The following is an 18249-nucleotide window of genomic DNA, read 5'->3' on the forward strand; positions in this document are numbered from 1 at the left end:
CCTCCAGGCTCCTTTGTCCATGGGACTTCCCAAGCAAGAATACTGGAGTGGGTTGCCATACTCTCCTCCAGGGGATCTTTCCCACCCAGAGATCGAACCTGTCTCCTGCATTGGCAGGTGGATTCTTTACCACTGAGCCACCTGGGAAGGCCTGTAGCATGTTTATTTCCCATTTATTGTTGAATAATACCCATTGTGTGTATTATACATTTTATCCTCTCATCAGTTTTCCAACATTTGGGTTATTTTTGATTCTTGGCTATTTTAAGTAATGCTGCCATAATATCCATGTACAAGCTTTTGTGTGGATACATTTTCTTCTCTCAGATTGGTACCTACAAGTGGAATTGCCTGGCCACTCTGTTTAACTTTTTGAGAAACTACCAAACTGTCTTCCAAAGTTGCTGCACCATTTTACATCCCTACCAGAGATACACAAGAGTTCTAACTTCTCCATATCCTTGACAACATTCGTCATTATCCTTTTTAATGAAGCGCCACACTAGTGGGTGTCTAGTGCTATCTCACCGGGCTTTGATTGAAAATGGCAACCCACTCCAGTAAGCTTGTCTGGAGATTCTATGGACAGAGGAGTATGGCAGGCTACAGCCCGTGGGGTCACAGAGTTGAGCATGACTGAGCAATTAACACTTGATTTTCATAACTAATGGTGTTGAGCATCTCTTCATGCACTTATTTGCCATCTGTAAATCTTCTTTGGTGAGATATCTATTAACATCTTTAGGGGCCACTGATGTAACCTCTTACTCTTAAAAAAGTCTAGAGCCTAAAGCCATGAAACTTTATGTAGAGGGTTTGCAAAGGGGCCGCTGTATAATGAGGCGCTTAAAGATGACAGTTTTCAGTATTGTCGTACTTGTCACTTTGGCCCCATGGGCTCACAGGTTTGGAGGTGGAGCCCAGCTGCCCTCCCTCTTCACTGGAGGGCAAAGGACAAGCTCCACCAGCAGCAGGGTCCACATGTTCTAGATGTTTCTACTGAGCCATTCCACACGGTCTCATTTCATACTCACCAGAACCTTTTGATGAAGGATAACCTCTGTATTTACAGGGATGAAATCTGTGGTCAGAGACACTCAGTAACTTCTCCATGGTCACCTAGTTAAAACTGGTGGAAATTAAGACGTGAACTCAGAGCTGCTGCTGAAGCCAAAGCCACAGGCAGGTGCTGCTGGGGAAAAGCACCAGGCACACAGCCTGCACAGGGAAACTGCAGGACTGACCAGCAACTCAACTGGGGTAAGTCGCTTATCCCCTCTAGGCCTCAGTAGCTTCTATAAAGTGAGGAAGATAATAGTTCCTCCCTCTGAGGGCACTTGTCTGGATCTGATGCAGTGCTTGGCCCACTGCAAGGCAGGTAGCTTCCTCCTCTGTCTGGGATGCCCCCCACTCCCCCCCCCACAAAGTGGAAATGAGCATTGGCCTACCTGACCCTAGGGGCTGGGCTGGAGCAGAGTGTCATTACAGCTGTCGGCCTGGACCCTTATTTCTTCTCATCCCTACTTCCTGCCTATAGATAGCAACCTCCTGCTGAAGCCAGGAACACCTGGCAAGGGCCTCGAGTTCTCTGCAATGATGATTTGAGATTAAGCATAAGAAAAGCAAGGTAATAAAAAATAAAACTTTATTAAAGCAGCCAAACTTAGCAACATTGAACAACACATTTTCAGTGGTACACCTATGAAGCAAGAGTTAAATATAACAGTCTAAGATGTGCATTTCTGATTGTGATAAGTCTGAGTCACTCACTTCTTTTCCTTTTACTAATTCGACAGGTCCTGGTCATGTTTCGTACACCTTGACTCAGCAACAAGCTGACCCTGCTGTGGGCTCCAGTGGGAGGACCTCAGTTGAAGGAGTCATCCACTGAAGGTCTCCAGGCCTGCCTACGCAGCTGGGGCTCTGAATGAAGTCCCAGCCTCCCTCTCCTCCAAATGTGTGAGGTCTGCAGGGCTGCATCTCATTTCCAGCCACCCCTTCATAGCATCTTCTAACACGAGACAGGAGGGGAAACCAGCGCTGCTGGGTCTAACAGACGGAAGGAGGTTTATCATGAGGACCTGAAGCTGACGGAACCTCTATCAGCTCGCCCTACATGGCCCTCACAGCTGAGGGCTCTGGACACAGGGGAGGGCAGACCCAGGCTGCCTTAGTCCTTCTTGCCTCCTGGGACTGGGTTTCTCGTGAGGAGCTTCCCTGAGCTGGTTGGGGTCAGTGTGGTCACTGTGGGGGATTCCAGCTTCACTCTGTCCAGAAGGGTCTTCTTGAGGGCAGCTGGGGAGACCTTCTCTTGGTCAGCCATGGACTGCAGCTCTCTGCAGGCAAAACCCCAAGAGGTTGAAGGAGCTACAGCTAGATACACAAGGTCTCCCCATCCACTTAACCCCAACCCTTGTTGACTGGATACCACCCGAACTTAGAAACCCAAACCAAACACTCCCCTAAGCTTCTCAGAAGTGCTATTTAACTAAGTATGGCTTACTACACAGATGCAGAGCTTCAAGTGTTATCTGTGATCAGCTAGAGAGAGAGAGTGGGGAAAAAAAAAAATCACAGAATTGGGGGTCAAAGACTTGAAGTCAAATCCTACCTCCATCACTTACTAGCTGTTTGACTTTGGGAAAGTTTGACTTTGGGAAAGCTGTTATCTCTAAACCTCAACTTCCTCATCTGGAAATCAAAGTTAAACCTCAGTTATCAGAACTATGTAAGAATTACACGAAGTAAAGCCTGCAAACCCTTAAGCTCACAGAGTCTAATAAGTGGGTTAACAGAGCACAGACTCCAGCACTGCTAATGGGGCCACAGAAGGCAGATTCTGTAAGACACTGACAGCCACATGGGGCTGGCTCCAAGTGGAGGGCCTGGGCGGAAAAGGAGAGCAACCCACCGTGTGCGGATACAGGAGGCCTCAACCGCGTTGATGAGCAGAGAGCGGAAGCCCCCGCTCTCGAGGAAGTGCAGGGCGTGGATGGTGGCCCCCCCGGGGGAGCACACATTGTCCTTGAGCTGGCCGGGATGCTGCTCTGAGTCCAGCAGCATCTTGGCAGCTCCCTAGGGCAGGAAGGGCCATTAGAGGAGAAAACTGCTGGTGCCCCTTGGGATGAGCTTCTCCACATTCACTCCTCCCCAGTCCCTATCCCAGCTTCCCCACCAAGCCCTGCCCTGGCTCAGAGAGCCCTAAGAATCCCATCCCATCCCCACACCAGGGTCCAGAACAGGCAGGGAGAAGATACTAACCAGCAAGGCCTGGGCCCCCAGTCGGACAGCCAGGCGCCGCGGCAGGCCCATCTTCACCCCACCATCAGCCAACGCGTCCAGGGCCATGAACGCCTGTGAAGACACTCACTGAGCCCCGGGGCTGCAGGTACTCAGGGGCATGCGTTAGGGTCTTTCCTGACGACTAGCTCCAAGGGTCAACCTCCTCTACCAGACAGCCTCACCCAAGCGGTGGGCGACACCCCCAGCCCAGGCTTGCCTGCCAGCCCATCTTGCATCCCAGGGTCCCCAGAGGGCTGAGTGAGTATATGAGGGCCTCACGTAGGCAGGTCCGCTGCCGCTGAGCCCTGTGACAGCGTCGATCAGGTCCTCCTCCACTTCCGTGCAGAAGCCCACGCTGCTCATGAGCTGCTCCAGGAGCTGCCCGTCCTCCACCAGGGCGTGGGTGCCCGTGGCATACACTGTCGCGCCCTCCCGCACCAACACAGGTGTGTTGGTCATGCAGCGGATCACCTTGGGTGCCGGTTGGAACACCATCAGCTTCTGGGGTGAAGGCACAGGGCCGAGTGAACTGCCAGTACCACCAGCACCCACCCCCTCCTCCCATCAACAGGGGCGCCGGGGCTGAGATGGACCTTTTCCACAGAGCTGATGGTGACGCCAGCCGCACAGGACACCACGATGTGCCTGGCCTGGACGTCAGCCCCGATCTCGTCCAGGATGAAGGGGATGATGTGTGGCTTCACGGCCAGGAACAGGACGTCACTGTGCCTGACCGTCTCCTTGTTGCTCCGGGTCAGGTTCACACCCATCTTCTGCAGGAGGAGACCACCAGGCTCACACCGTGTGGCAGCCTCACGAGCCCTGACCCTCTCCAGGAGCAGCTGAACCCTTCCAAGCTCACGTGGCCAAGGGCAGCCTGGAATTCCCTACCCTGTTCCCCTCAGAGTTTGCCCCTACCCCCATTGCCTCGAAGTTTTCCAGTGTTGCTACTGGGCAAGTGAGTACTGGACATGGACAAGCTTCCCCATGGCAAACAGGAAATCACTGTCCCATATCCCCACCAGTTCTCTGGCACCCAAGGCACCCCTCTGCCAGGTAAGACATCTCCATGGCTGAAAAGTGGCACAGGTAAAGGGGAAGGTGAAATGCTGGTGCCCAATGGTCAGAAGCAGGGCTCTATCCCAACCCTGGACACTTGTTCATCAGGGTGCCTGTTTCTGTGTGGTCCAGGGGTGTAGCTGAGGACACTCCTCTAAGACATCACACTAAGAAACAAGGCCCTCTAGTGATGGCAACACCTGCCATCCCAGGCCCAGACACTGCCTGTTACTTGCCGCCTGCCTCTCCCACACTGCTCAGGTTTTGGGTGAAGACTTGGGATATTCTTTGTTCAGAAAGAGGAAAAACTAACTTGCCAGGTTCTTTCCCAACATGCTCATTTACGCCTCAGAATAGCTCAGTAAAGTGACTACTGTGGGCTTCATTTTATAAATGTGGAAACTGAGGCTAAGAGCAGCTAAATACCTTAACGGATTAAGCTAAGTACCTCAGCTAAGGACCTTAACTGAGCTAGTGGATGAAGCAAAGTGAGTATTTTATTGGGTACATACTATGTGCTAGGTGCTTTCCACACATCAAAACCTCAACTAACCTTCTAATCACCCCAGTGTCTGGATTGGAACCCAAGTCGGTCTGCCTGGCTACTCGCACCACCCTGAGCTGCCCCAGGAAAGATGGAGGACAGTGATGCTCCTGGTAGGGAGGTCAGCGCCGGCCAAGGAACAGCACAGGGGTTCAGCTCATCAGGCCACCCTTCTCCTGGGTCTCCGCCCCGTTCCCCAAACCCTCATACCCCACCTACCCTGAGAGCGGACACCGTGGGCAGGTCCATTTCCGGGGAGCTGGCTATTATTTTGTGAGCCGACAGGATGCCTACAGAAGATAGGGCTTTTCGACTGGGGATCATGGCCCACCCGGTTCCCATGTTTTTCCTGGGAGAGCAGAGTCAAAACCCACGCAACTCCGACCGTTGTGGAGACGGTCGCTGGTGCACCCCTGCCCCTTAATCCCTTATTAGGGATTTAGGAATCCTTAATTCTACAATGCGGGAGACCCGGGTTCGATCCCTGGGTTGGGAAGATCCGCTGGAGAAGGAAATGGCAATCCACTCCAGTACTGTTGCCTGGAAAATCCCATGAACAGAGAAGCCTGGTAGGCTATAGTCCATGGGGTCGCAAAGATTGGACACGACTGAGCAACTTCACTTAATTCCAGGTTCCCCTTTCCTCATTCCTTCACTTTAGTGCGGCGGAGGGCGGTCAAAAGCTAAGCTGGGGACCTTCCGCGCCCCCGCCTCCCGCCTTCAGGCGCTTACCTGCGGCCGTGAAGCCCCGCGCCAAGGCGCAGGCCAGCTGGCCGGCGCCGATAAAACCCACGCTCATGGTTATCCGGGCTCCCCGTCTGCCCGGCCGCCGCAGGAGTCCGCTCAGAGGGTCCCTGAGAGAAACGTGGAAAACCGAGAGCGTAGCCGGCCCGGCGACAAGGAGCCTGATCCGAGGAAACGCTCGCAGCTTCCGGCCGCTATTCCACAACCCCGCCTCTCTCACGCTCACCCACCACGCCGCAGGGTTAAACGGCCCCGCCCTGCCAGGGGGACCAATCCGCGGCCGGGACGGGGCCGTGTGCCCGCCTTCTGACACGGGATTTGTGGGCGGAAGCTCTGTCCCAGCGCGCGAAGCCCGGATCTCCGCGTCGCGGACGCCCCCGCCCTGGGTGTCCCCCGAGCCCCGCCCCCACCTGCGGGCGGAGATCGCCGCTGGCACCCTGGCACGACCCTAGGCTGAGGCCCGCGGCGAGGTCTGGCATATATTATTTCTGGTGCTAGCCGTCAGCCGCCTTTCGAAGGATGGAGAAACTCTCCAGGTTGCTGATTTGAGGGGACGAATGTGACGCTCCTTGCGAGGCTTTAGACTGGAGCGTGGAGGCCCGTGGGCTACAAGTCAGGCTTCTCGGTGCACCCGGGGATTATCGAGGTTGGAGCTGGGAGTTCTCCCGCTACCGCCCGCATCCTCTCGGCGCGCGCGGGGAGGAGGTGAGGAAGCCCCGGTTATTTACTTGAATTTACGTGGTTTACGCGATTGGTCTTAACTAGGATTGCAAACAGAACCAGTTCCTCTGTTTAGGAAATGATGGGCTCCTTCAGTTCAGTCGCTCAGTCGTGTCGGACTCTTTGCGACCCCATGAATTGCAGCACGCCAGGCCTCCCTGTCCATCACCAACTCCCGGAGTTCACTCAAACTCAGGACCATCGAGTCAGTGATGCCATCCAGCCATCTCATCCTCTGTCCTTCCCTTCTCCTCCTGCCCCCAATCCCTCCCAGCATCAGAGTCTTTTCCAGTGAGTCAACTCTTCGCATGAGGTGGCCAAAGTACTGGAGTTTCAGCTGTAGCATCAGTCCTTCCAAAGAACACCAAGGACTGATCTCCTTTAGAATGGACTGGTTGGATCTCCTTGCAGTCCAAGGGACTCTCAAGAGTCTTCTCCAACACCACAGTTAAAAATCATCAATTCTTCGGTGCACAGCTGTCTTCACAGTCCAACTCTCACATCCATACATGACCACTGGAAAAACCATAGCCTTGATTAGACGGACCTTCGTCGGCAAAGTAATGTGTCTGCTTTTGAATATGCTATCTAGGTTGGTCATAACTTTCATTCCAAGGCTCCTTAGGACCTGACTAAGGTATCCTCTGACCATGCTACTTGCTTTCAAAAGCTTCACAAATGTGATATTTACTTTTTCATCACTAGTAAATTTAAGAGAATTGATGCTTTTGAAGTGTGGTGTTGGAGAAGACTCTTGAGAGTCCCTTGGACTGCAAGGAGATCCAGCCAGTCCATCCTAAAGGAAATCAGTCCTGAATATTCATTGGAAGGACTGATGCTGAAGCTGAAATTCTGATAGTTTGGCCACGTGATGCGAAGAACTGCCTCACTGGTAACTTTCTCTGATTAGCAAATAATACATGCATTTGGAAAATACACAAAATAAATGTAAGAAGTCAAAATCACCCACAGTCATACTTCCTAAGGATCGTTTCTTGCAGGCATTTTTGGTATATTTCCTTACACATTATTTTCTGTGCATACAGACCTTTTCCATCATTGGAAATAAATGATACACATATGGTTTTGAAATTTCTGTGCTAGATATACAATAAATATTTCCCAAAGTTACTGGAAAGTTATTTAAAATAAGATTTTGGTGACTACTTAGTATTCCATTGTACAGACGCTCAGTCACTCTGATTTTATTTTCTTATGATGACCTTGCTGACTAAAGATCCATTTTGTTTGTACAGTGGCCCCTGCTGTGGCGCTTATGACCATTATGTTTGATGCCTGTGAATTTCCTTTGGAAGCGAGTGTTTATATGTATAACAACAAGTAACAAATGAAAGTCACTCAGTTGTGTCCAACTCTCTGCGACTCCATGGACCATACAATCCATGGAATTCTCCAGGCCAGAATACTGGAGGGGTTAGCTATTCCCTTCTCCAGGGGATCGTCCCAACCCAGGGATCGAACCCAGGTCTCCCACATTGTGGACAGATTCTTTTACCAGCTGAGCCACCAGGGAAGCCCTGGGCACAAGTGTTGAATAGATGAGATAGGATGGGATGGGATGGGATGGGACAGAATGGGACAGGACCTCCTCACCACCCAGCCACTTGGACACACCTTCAGGAATAGTCAGAGGCTGATGCTTCTATTCAACCACAGACATACACTCACCTTGTCTGGTACTTGTCTTCTTGGGTGCCTACTCTATCCATTGGCTCCATCTGAAGGGACAGAGAAGCCCAGAAAGAAAGTGGGGAGTTTGCTAAGATTCCAAGACCGCCCACCTCACTTCTCTCCTCTGATCCTCTCATCCACCAGTCAGATGGGTTCAGCTGTTCCTGCCCTTCCATCCTTCTCACCCCCCACAGTCCTTCCCCCCTGTTCCCCTCTAGCTGTCCCAACAAAGTGGGCCATGCTTCACTTCTTCAGTCTCAAGGCCTTCCTGGTCTGTCTCTGATAATAGGTTCATTTGTCCTAATGTTAAGGGAAACACACTGATTGAAACCGCCCACCCTGGCCAGGCACCATAGTAACTATTTGCATGAGTTGTTTTACGACAGGAAATCCTGGTAAGGAACACGGAACTAATAAGCCACCTACAATCAGAAGAGTTCAGGAAAGATCAAAAGGAGACACCACATGTCCGACCACCTCCCAAAATCCTCCTCTCTGGCATCCATCTTGGCTGAACAAGGTCTGCACCACCAGGAAGGACTCTGAGTCAGAATGATTGGCTAAAGACAACCCAGTAACTAATCCCATCACCATAATACCCAAGACTGCCAGCCATGTGGCAGAGCAGTTCTCCTGGGTTCCCTTACCCTACTGCTCTCCACCCGGGTGCCCTTTCCCAATAAAGTCTCTTGCTTTGTCAGCACATGTGTCTCCTTGGACAATTCATTTCCGAGTGTTAGACAAGAGCCCAGGTTTGGGCCCTGGAAGGGGGTCCCCCTTCCTGCAACACTACAAATGGAGATGATCCAGAGAATGAATCCTTGAATTGCTCCCAGCAAGTCAAATGGCAGGTACTCTTGATCCCTAATCCTCCGGGATTTAGGAACTTCCAGGGAGGCACCTTTTGCATACATTTTTGATTCTTATACCAATAATCCATGGTTATTGTAGAAAAATTAGAAATTAGATCAAATGGAAAAATGAACATTGCCTTTAATCCCATCACCTAAGGAGAACCAGTGTGGCTCTTTTGGAATGTGACTCTACACCTTTTTTTCCTATGCCTTAAGGCACAGCCTAACCTTAATTTCCAAAACAGTTATGAACTCATGCTGTATGTGAACAGGTCAGGTTGTGTATGAACAGGAGATGCAAAAACCAAAATAATTCTGTTTTAGGATTGTGGGATTATGTGCAGTTTTCAATTCATTCAAAATTATCTTTTAATGTTGTTACTTCATCTTTTCAGATGAATAGCATCTGCTATTCAGATGCTATTAATTAGCTTTGTACATCAACATAGAAAAGCCATGAACTTCAGTAAGTCAGACAGTGGGAAAAAAAGTTGTAATTACAGGTCACTTGTAATGAGATTTGGCTTAATGTCTGTATTAGGTTTTTTTTTTTTTTTATTGCTGCCATAACTATCACAAATTTAGTGGCCTAAAGCAAAACAAATTTGTTATCTCACATCCTGTAGGTCAGAGATCTGAGTGGGCCAAGCTGGTTTCTGTGCTCCAGGTCCCACAGGCCAAATCAAGGTGTCAACTGATCTGGGTTCCTATCTGGAGGCTCTTGGGGAAGAATCGGCATTGAGCCTCGTTTAGGTTGTTGGAAGAATTTGGTTCCATGTAGCTGTAGGACTAAGGTCCCTTTTCCTTGCTGACTGTCAGCTGGGAGTCCTTTTCACCTTCTGAAATTACTCTCATTCCCTGGCTCATGGTCCTTTTCATCTTGAAACCCACAATGGAAGATGGAGTCCTTCTGAAGCTTTGAATCTCTTGACCTCCCCTTCTGCCTCCAGCTGGAGAGTTCTCTGCTTTCGTGTGATTAGATGGGGTATACCTGAATAATCAAGATAATCTCCCTCTTCTAAGATCTGTAGCCTTAATTACATTTGCCATGGCCCTGTGCCATGTAACAGGACATAGTCACAGGTTCTAAGGATTGGGAGGCATGGACATAGTTGGAGAGAATATTCTGTCTGCCATACTGTCTCTCTGTGCTGATAAGCACATCCTAACATGCTGAAATGGAACCAGTCTCCTCGATGTTTTTTAGCTCATTGGATGATGTGAGCAGGCCCATCCTTGCCACTGATTGCATGTGACTGAGAGTCCACAGTCCTTTTAGAGTTGCAGATACATCACTGAGTAGCTGGGAGAATTCTTTGGATGGTTTTGATATGCTTCTTATAGAGACAGCAGCTGTATGACCTGGTACTCACAACAGGCCAAGTGGCAGGTCTTCATTTTGTTGTCTTAGGAAGGTAATATAGCCCCTTACAAGTCAGAGACAAATTTTCTCTCCCTACCTCCAACAATAGGCTTGCCATGTCCTCAAATCCTGGCTGTTTTTTCCCTCTGCTATTCAGATGCTATTAATTAGCTTTGTACATCAACATAGAAAAGCTATGAACTTCAGTAAGTCAGACATAAGGAAACCCCACTGAGCAGAGAAAGTAAACATAGTAGAATTGCCAGACGTACATGTTAATTAATTCCTGCGTCATCAGCAGAGCATGCTTACTGGGGCATGTTGAATCTCTACTCCATAGATTTGCATTGCCTCAGCCTTGATTTCTTCATCAGAAAAATGGGAATAATAATACCTACCTCAAGAAATAGTTGCAAGAATTAAGTGACATAAAGTATAAGATGTTGCCTAGCATGGCTGCCAGGTTCAGAGTGAATGCTCAGTAAATGTTCACTTGCCTGCCCTGTCCCCAGAACCATCCCCTAGGAGTTGGGGGTCCTTGGTCACCCCCTTTCTTCAGATCATTATGTTGCTCTCATTCCCCATTATTGCTCCCTCTCTCCTATGTAAGGAACACTAGAAAATAAATACAGGGACTTCCCTGGTGGTCCAGTGGTTAAGAAGCTGCCTTCCAATGCAGGGGATGCAGGTTTGATCCCTGGCTGGGGAACTAAGATCCCACCAGGCCCTTGCACGGCAACTACTGAGCTGTGCACTCTGGAGCCCACGTGCCACAATGAAAGATCCTGCATGCTGCAACTAAGACCTGATGCAGTCAAATGAATAAAAAAATTTTTTAAGAAATTAAATACACAGACACAAAGTGAAACATCACTTCTATTTTATTTCAGCAGATTATCTACATGCAATTGTTTTCTTTTTGCTAAGTTTCAGAAAACCATGTAAATACATGTGAGTTCTGGTGATAAGTTTTCTAAAACAGTGGAGGAAATAACCTAAATATTTTAGCACAGGCAATGCTCTGTCTCCAGAGAGGCAGAGGAGTGGGTGAGAGTAGGGTTGTCCGATCCCCAGGGTGATGAAGTCCTAGAGCCAAATCCCAAATCCTCCTTTTTAAAAGGAAATGGTGGCCCAAGGTCACAGTTTATGGCCCTATTAGATCCAGAAATCAGATGTCCTAATTCCCTGTCCACTGCCCTTAGGCTAAACCCCTTCATCCTCTCTTCTAGCACTCTCTCAGGGGAATGGGGACCCAAGTATATTTACAAAAGCCCAGAATAGGTCAACATTTTGGTGAGTGGGGATTCTTTTTAGATTTTCTCCCTGCCTAGGGGAAACAGAGGGATTTTTTGTTTGGTTTGGTTTTAATTCATCACGTGATAGAGTAAGTCAGTCGATTTTCCCAGTTCTCATTATAGGGTGTGTTGTCCCATACTCAGTTGAGAATTTGCTAGAGAACAGAAACTCGGAGCTGACAGTCTGTCCATGCTCAGCTGTATCCTTTATACAAGTTGGCTGAAATTTCCTTCTACAGCTCTGCCACCCGGGTTGCATTAGTTACTCATGTAAGTGCTCAGGGCGGGTGATGGACAGGAGGGCAAGAAACGGAAGAACACACAAGAAAGTTAGGGCTAACTTGCTAAGTAGAAAATTAAGACCTATGTTAAGACCTGCTTTGTGCACGTGCCTAGTCAGAGGCCTTCATGCTACACTCCACGCCTACGGCTCCAGCTTCCTTGGCACAAGTGCCCCATCTGAAGCACAGCTGCACGTCTGCACCCTCATGTTGGGCAGGCTGACCACCTGGGGCTGGAGTCGGCCTCCCTCCTGGATGCTGACAATCATGGGCAGCGAGGTCGTCTCCGAGGCGATGCACTGTCGAGGCCCCAGAAAAGGCCACTTGAAGGTCAGGGACTCTGGGGGCTGCTGGCAGGTGCCCACACACTCATAGGCCAGGAAGCCTGGGGGCTCCAGGACCCAGTTCTCAGCCCACCTCATCCCCCGCAGGTCAATGTACATTTCCTGGCGGCAGCAGCGGGTGCCCTCGGTCACCGGTGCCTTAGGATCACAGTTTCCCTGAGCTCTGTGGGGAGCAAAGAGAGGCAGAGTCAGAGGTCAGCTGGGAAAGCAGGCATCAGGGGGCCAAGGGCAGGGCCTAGTGGGGCATCTGGAGGGAGAATTATGATCCATCTCTCACTACGAAAGAACTGGAGGACTTCCCTGGTGGTTCAGTGGTTAAGAATCCCCCTGCCAATGCAGGGGACATGGGTTCGATCCCTGGTCTGGGAAGATTCCACATGCCTGGGAGCAACTAAACCCGTGGGCCACAACTACAGAATGCTGCGTGCCTAGAGCCTATACACTGTAATGAGAGAAGCCGCCACAACAAGGAGCCTGCACACTACAGCCAGAGGGTAGCCACCACTCACTGCAATTAGAGAAAGCCCGCATAGCAACGAAGACCCAGCACAGCCAAAAATTAATTAATTAAAATTAAAAAACTGAATATTTGTGACAAGTGCTGAATGAATAAACACATCTGAAACATAAGTCATAAATCGGTTACTGTTTTATAATGGTCTCCTATGATGCCAGGCACTGAACTAGGTACTTTCAGCATCATCCCTATTACACCTGAGGACACAGAGACCAAAAATGTTAACTGACGTGCCAGAGGCTCTGCAGCCAGTAGAAAGCAGAGTTAAATGAACCTAGGCTGTATGATTGCAAAGGCCTGTTATTAACCACTCTACTGCCCAGCAAGGTCCACTCCAAAGCCTCATCTACTCCAAATAGCTAATTTGTCCCATGAAGAAAGAATTCAGGAAAGCTTTTCAACCTTGTGCTGTGCTTAGTCACTCAGTCGTGTCTGACTCTTTGTGACCCCACGGACTGTAGCCTGCCAGGATCCTCTGTTCTTGGGGATTCTCCAGGCAAGAATACTGGAGTGGGTCACCATACCCTCCTCCAGAGGATTCTCCCAACCCAGGGATCGAACCCAGGTCTCCCGCATTGCAGGTAGATTCTTTACCATCTGAGCCACCAGGGAAGCCCTTAGTAACCACTAATGGCTTTTAATCTTTCAAAGAATTAATTAGAGAAAAGGGTAGAGTGAAAATAGATGATTACAATAATGAATATGTAACAATGACACCATAAAACCCATTGAAAATATCTGAAGGTATTTTCAACAAAATGTTTAAATAATTAAAATGTCTGCCATTAGAAACTCTGACATAGGGTGAGGAATCAGTTGCGTCCTGGGGCTATCGGCCTCTGCTCCCCAGCCGGTCCCGCCCACCGAAGGGCCTGGACCACCCAGTCCACAGGCAGCCTGCCCCCGGGCCTACCCGTAGTCCCTGAGGTCCAGGGTGTGCAGCTCCAGCTGGGGCTCCCCCTGCCGGCCGCTCGACGGCCCCTGGGGGGCGAAGCGGACCAGCCTGTGGGCGCTGGAGGCCAGCGGGCCCAGGTGCTCCCGCTGCACCAACACCTGCAGGAGCAGCGGCTGCCGGGGGCTGCGCAGCTGCTGCCAGAAGTTCACCGCCTCGGTCACGTCCAGGGCCTTCCAGCCGCTCTCGTGGATGGACACCAGCCTGCGACACCGCACGGAGGGAGACACGGGCCGGCGCTCAGGCGTGGGGACTGGGACTGCCCGGGGTGGCCCCGGGGGCGGCACCTCTCCCACCCGCTCCCGCGTGTCCCCGCCGGGACCGAGCCGCCCCTCCTCCCGCCCCGGGCCCAGCCCTCCTTCCCTCCCCACCAGCCCCGCACCGCAGCCGAGACCTCCGCACCTGGAGTCGATGAGGGCGGTGCGGTTGGAGCCGTCGTCGCGGACGTGCAGCCACTGGACGGTGACCCGGGCGCGGTCGCTGCGCGGGAAGAGGCGCTCGTGTCTGCGGAGCGCGGCCTTGGGGACCGGCTCCTGGAAGAGGCGCAGCACGGCCTGCACCAGCTCGCTGCGGGGTGGCAGCCGCTGCTCCATGTCGAACACCAGCAAGTATGAGGACACCTCGGACTCCAGGAACCTGCCAACCACCTCTGGGGACAGGAACGGGGTCAGCGGGGCCCCTCTGAGCACCAGGTGAGCTCTGAGGATGCAGGGCCACGAAGGTGGTGGCCAGGCTGGGAGAGACCAGCCCCCTGCTCTGTCCCCATGGGCGAAGGCCAATTACCTGAAAATCCATCTTGTTTTTAACAACCTCGGCCCAGCGGGAAGGCTGGTGGGGCTGACCAGGCTGCCTCAGCTGAGATGCTGAAGACCAGACTCCTCACTTGGGGGCACCTGGCCTTGGGTGTAGCTCTGGGCACTGAAGAAGTGAGTCCAGGCCCAGGGAGGTAAGAGGCTAAGTAGGACTCAGGATGCCAGCTTCCCTGACAACTGAGTATCTTCCCATCACACTTCGGTGTTGTTCCTACCCCTTTCCCTCCACAATAATATTTCCCTCCACTTTAATATTCACATTGCTGCGAGATGGGGCAGATAATCACATCAGTGTTCAGAGGAGCAAACAGAAAAGAAAACTGTGATTGTAAACCTGTTTGCTCAAGGTCAGGCTACTAGTATCAGAGTGAAAAGGGAACCTGAGAAGCCCTGACTCTACCGCACCTCCCTGAGGCTTCCCAGCCAGGGTTCTTGCCACACCCACCCTCTCCCATTGGCTTTGCTTGCTCTTCTCCATCCTTATCTTCTCTGATGCCGTGGCTTTGTCAGCTGGTCCAGCCCAGCCCAGCTCCTCCTGGCCCTGAGAGGTGGGGTCCTCAGTGCAGACAGAGACCAGGGGCCCAGGCCTGCCGTCCTCACAGGCCACGGTCCCCCCTCACTGCCCCATGGACCCTGCACTCAAGACGCCCCCCAATCCTCACCGCCACAAAGACCAGGCTGCAGCAGGAGGGCGGGCCTCACCTCGGAAGTTCTGGCTGAACCTCTTTCCCCGGGAGCGCGCCCCATGGCTGCGCTGCAGCAGGGCCACGTATTGGGCCCTCACGTGGGCAGGGATGACCAGCCCCTCCACGGCAGCCTTGTCCACGATGGGGACCTCGCTGAGGTGCAGCTGCTGCAGCAGGCTGTCCAGAATCCATTCCTCAGTCAGGGCCGCCCCGTGGCCAGTCAAGGGCAGTACCCAGAGGGCCCAGCAGAGCCACAGGGGCCGCATGGCACTGCTGGGGAGAAGGAGGGGCAGAGTGGACGTGTCTCTGGAGGAGGCTCCAGGACGGTCCTGGCAGCGGCAGCGGGGTGTGCTGAGAGCCAGGCTGGGCCAGCTTTATAGCAGCCCTGGGCTGGGCCAGGATGGTGGGAGGGGGGAGAGGCTGGGAGGAAGGGAGGTCACACCCCTCAGACCTCCTGGGAGCTCAGCATCCAGACAGGTCCCTGAGCCCAAGGAGGGGGCTGTCTAGAAGGGCACAAAGGGCTGTCTGGATGCCACACAGACCTGGGGCCTCTGACAGTTGCTCTCTGGCAGCTCAATAATAATTTTAGTGCCTGTTGAATTTCCCTGATCCTACCCTAGTCCTTAGTCTATGAAAAAGTGAGCCTAGCCTGTGACAATGAGTGTCCTGAAGGCCAGTCTGGGTCTAGGTTTGCTCACTGACAGGAAGGAAGGAGGGAAAGTGTTCTGCATTGCTGCCTCTTCTATGCCAGGCCCCGTTAAGGCACTTTCACAGAAGCCCCTTGAGTCACCACCCTCCGTTCTTCAGTGCCTGCAAGCCCCCTCCTGCTCCTTTTGCAGTCTCTCAGGGGACTCTGTCCTTCCCTGTGGCAGAAGGAAGCTAGACGCCATGAGGACAGGACAGCTGGCAGCTCAGCTCTGCTGGTTCCAAGAGAAGGAATTTCTCCAAGTGTCTCTGCAACCACAGGACTGCAGAGAGGTTTCCCCACACCCTGCAAGCATAGCATGGTTCTGGGGAGCCCTCTGAGCAGTTGACCCTACCTTGGGTACATGGCGTCAGCGCTCAGTTTGAGCCCAGGTCACTCCCAGATTTAGAACACAGGAGAGGAATCTGGAAAGCAGGGGTCAGAGCTACCCAGAGTCGCATCCTGTCCAAAGTCACAGGAGCACGTGGGGAGAGAAGCCCCGGTGCCACCTCAAACACACAGTTGAGACTGGCAGGGCTTAATGGTGGGCCTACTGCTTGCTGGCTGTTTGACCTGCTAACAAGCTCCCTAACTTCTCAGTGCCTCAGTTTCTCCTCTGAAGGAGGTGATGACAAGTCTACTTCCTAAGGCTAGTGTGAAAGTGTTAGCCACTCAGTCATCCAACTCTTTACGACCTCATGGACTGTAACCCACTAGGCTCCTCTGTCCATGGACTTCTCCAAGCAAGAATAGTGCAGTGGGTTGCCATTCCCTTCTCCACAGGATCTTACGGACCCAGGGATCGAACCTGGGTCTCTTGCATTGCAGGCAGAATCTCCAGGGAAGCCCAAGGCTAGTATGAAGATTAAATGAATTACACACCTAAAACATTCAGGGCAAGCCTGGTGTGGTGAGTACCCTAGCGGGTTTGTTCTTGTTCTCACTGGTCTGCTGTTAAGGTCTCAGGGTGTGCCTTTCTAAAAATGAACATGACAAGGAGAGGAGTCATTTCCTGAGTGTCACTCTGTGCCAGGCAGTGTTCTAGGCTCTGAACATGTATTCACAACAGCCCTAGGTGGCAGGTGCCAGCACCCACCAGTCTTCCAGATACAAGCCAGAACATGCGCATGAAGGAACCTGCCTGAGCTCGCTCAGCAGGTGGAGGGCGAGGAGGTCAATGCAGGCCTCTGTCCCCGAGGTCCCTCCTGGCACGAGGCATTTGAGGATGTGCAGGAGGAAGCCCTTCTTGAAACATGATAGCCTCACCTCCTCGTGTTCTGTCACATGCCAGATGAGCCATGACGGTGGAAGAGGATGAAGACTGGTTGGGGCCAAGGGGCCCAGTGGGCAGGGAGCACCCCTCAGCTTCTTCCCAGCACAGGCACTCTGGCCTCCTCTGTGGGTAACTGTGTTACTGGTGGGTCTCTTGTCCCATCCCCCTGCTGCTGTGCTACTCACATTCCAGGCAGAGGAAGAGAAAAACTTCTGGTGCTTAAGGGAGGAATTCCTTCTGGAAGAGAGCACAAATTGCCACCATATGCATATGCGTGTACATATATTCAAGCATATGTATGTATTTGCACATGTGCATAAGGTGGGGGGGACTTATAATTTGAAGAAAGGGAGGAATAATAATAATGCTGATAATAATCATATTGGCTAATACTGCTTATGAGCTGCACACTGTTCTGAGTGCTTTGCATGCATTAACTCTATCCTCACAACTTGCCATTATTGTTCCCATTTTACAGATGAAGAAACTGAGGCATAAAACTGTCACCTGACATGTCCAAGGTCATACAGCTAGTAAGTGCCAGAGCTCGGGTTATTTGAAGGGAGGAAACAGAGATTCTGTCAAGTACACAGGACAGCATAAGAGGAAATACAGAAATTCAAAGACTGAACTGGAGAGGGGAGAGAAGGCAGATGGGGGAGAGTGGGGAGCCTCTCATGGGGCAACACAATCGTGACCTCTGCTGATTCTCTGCTCGCCTTTCCTCCTCTTGCACCTCTGTTTCCTCAGAATTTGAGTGATCCTCAGGGCAGAATTCACATCCCATCTCGAAGTTCATACATCATGTTGTTCTGACACCCCCTGAAATATAAGGTGCCACCTCTGGGTCCGGCCTGAGGGGGCCCTCCTGCTCTCCCTGTGACAAGTGTAGCCTTCTTCAAAAGGAGAACTGTTGCCTTTCTTTACAAGGGATTAGCAGGGAAAGGACTTACTTGGTGCAAACATTTGGGCCTTAAGTCAGGCCAAAAGGTGCAGAAGTGTCACATTTACAGGAGACTCAGGACACGGGGCCCTCAGTCCCCGGAAGTTGTTTTGGGCAGGCATTCCGTAAATATGCAGTAGTCCACCCTCGCCACTGGGTGAGAGGAAGCACTGGGGCTTATCACTGGCCAAGGCGGTGCCAAG

The 18249-nt window shown here is 51.7% G+C and overlaps 2 protein-coding genes across 4 annotated transcripts; both read right to left on the minus strand.

The window, feature by feature from the left end:
* On the minus strand, positions 1629 to 5835 carry PYCR2 (pyrroline-5-carboxylate reductase family member 2). 2 transcript variants are annotated; one of them, XM_018060223.1, is made up of 7 exons: positions 5618 to 5835; positions 5105 to 5175; positions 3876 to 4055; positions 3562 to 3783; positions 3262 to 3354; positions 2912 to 3075; positions 1629 to 2336 (listed from the first exon to the last, which is right to left on the minus strand). In XM_018060223.1, exons 1-7 carry the CDS (start codon positions 5682 to 5684, stop codon positions 2171 to 2173), a joined length of 963 nt encoding a protein of 320 aa, XP_017915712.1. In that variant the 5' UTR covers positions 5685 to 5835; the 3' UTR covers positions 1629 to 2170. The 2 variants fall into 2 exon arrangements, with proteins under 2 accessions (XP_017915712.1, XP_017915711.1); XM_018060222.1 differs by lacking the exon at positions 5105 to 5175 and having other exon boundaries at positions 5618 to 5719.
* On the minus strand, positions 11129 to 15489 carry LOC102183990 (left-right determination factor 2). 2 transcript variants are annotated; one of them, XM_018059980.1, is made up of 5 exons: positions 15162 to 15411; positions 14268 to 14296; positions 14050 to 14165; positions 13609 to 13851; positions 11129 to 12341 (listed from the first exon to the last, which is right to left on the minus strand). In XM_018059980.1, the coding sequence occupies exons 1-5, from the start codon at positions 15409 to 15411 to the stop codon at positions 11978 to 11980; spliced, it is 1002 nt and encodes a 333-aa protein (XP_017915469.1). In that variant the 3' UTR covers positions 11129 to 11977. The 2 variants fall into 2 exon arrangements, with proteins under 2 accessions (XP_017915469.1, XP_017915468.1); XM_018059979.1 differs by having other exon boundaries at positions 14050 to 14296; positions 15162 to 15489.

The sequence above is a fragment of the Capra hircus genome, chromosome 16 (genome assembly GCF_001704415.2).
Source record: "Capra hircus breed San Clemente chromosome 16, ASM170441v1, whole genome shotgun sequence".
Lineage (NCBI taxonomy): Eukaryota > Metazoa > Chordata > Mammalia > Artiodactyla > Bovidae > Capra > Capra hircus.

What these genes read in the sequence shown, in the direction of transcription:
- LOC102183990 (XM_018059979.1), bottom strand. Translation starts at nt 15,411, where the DNA reads ATGCGGCCCCTGTGGCTCTGCTGGGCCCTCTGGGTACTGCCCTTGACT. An exon ending in GTTCAGCCAGAACTTCCGAG is followed by an intron (nt 14,297 to 15,161) that starts GTGAGGCCCGCC and finishes TCCTGTCCCCAG; the next exon opens with AGGTGGTTGGCAGGTTCCTG. An exon ending in CTGGACCTCAGGGACTACGG is followed by an intron (nt 12,342 to 13,608) that starts GTAGGCCCGGGG and finishes TGCTCCCCACAG; the next exon opens with AGCTCAGGGAAACTGTGATC.
- PYCR2 (XM_018060223.1), bottom strand. Translation starts at nt 5,684, where the DNA reads ATGAGCGTGGGTTTTATCGGCGCCGGCCAGCTGGCCTGCGCCTTGGCG. An exon ending in GCGGGGCTTCACGGCCGCAG is followed by an intron (nt 5,176 to 5,617) that starts GTAAGCGCCTGA and finishes TATCTTCTGTAG; the next exon opens with GCATCCTGTCGGCTCACAAA. An exon ending in CCACGGTGTCCGCTCTCAGG is followed by an intron (nt 4,056 to 5,104) that starts GTAGGTGGGGTA and finishes CTCCTCCTGCAG; the next exon opens with AAGATGGGTGTGAACCTGAC.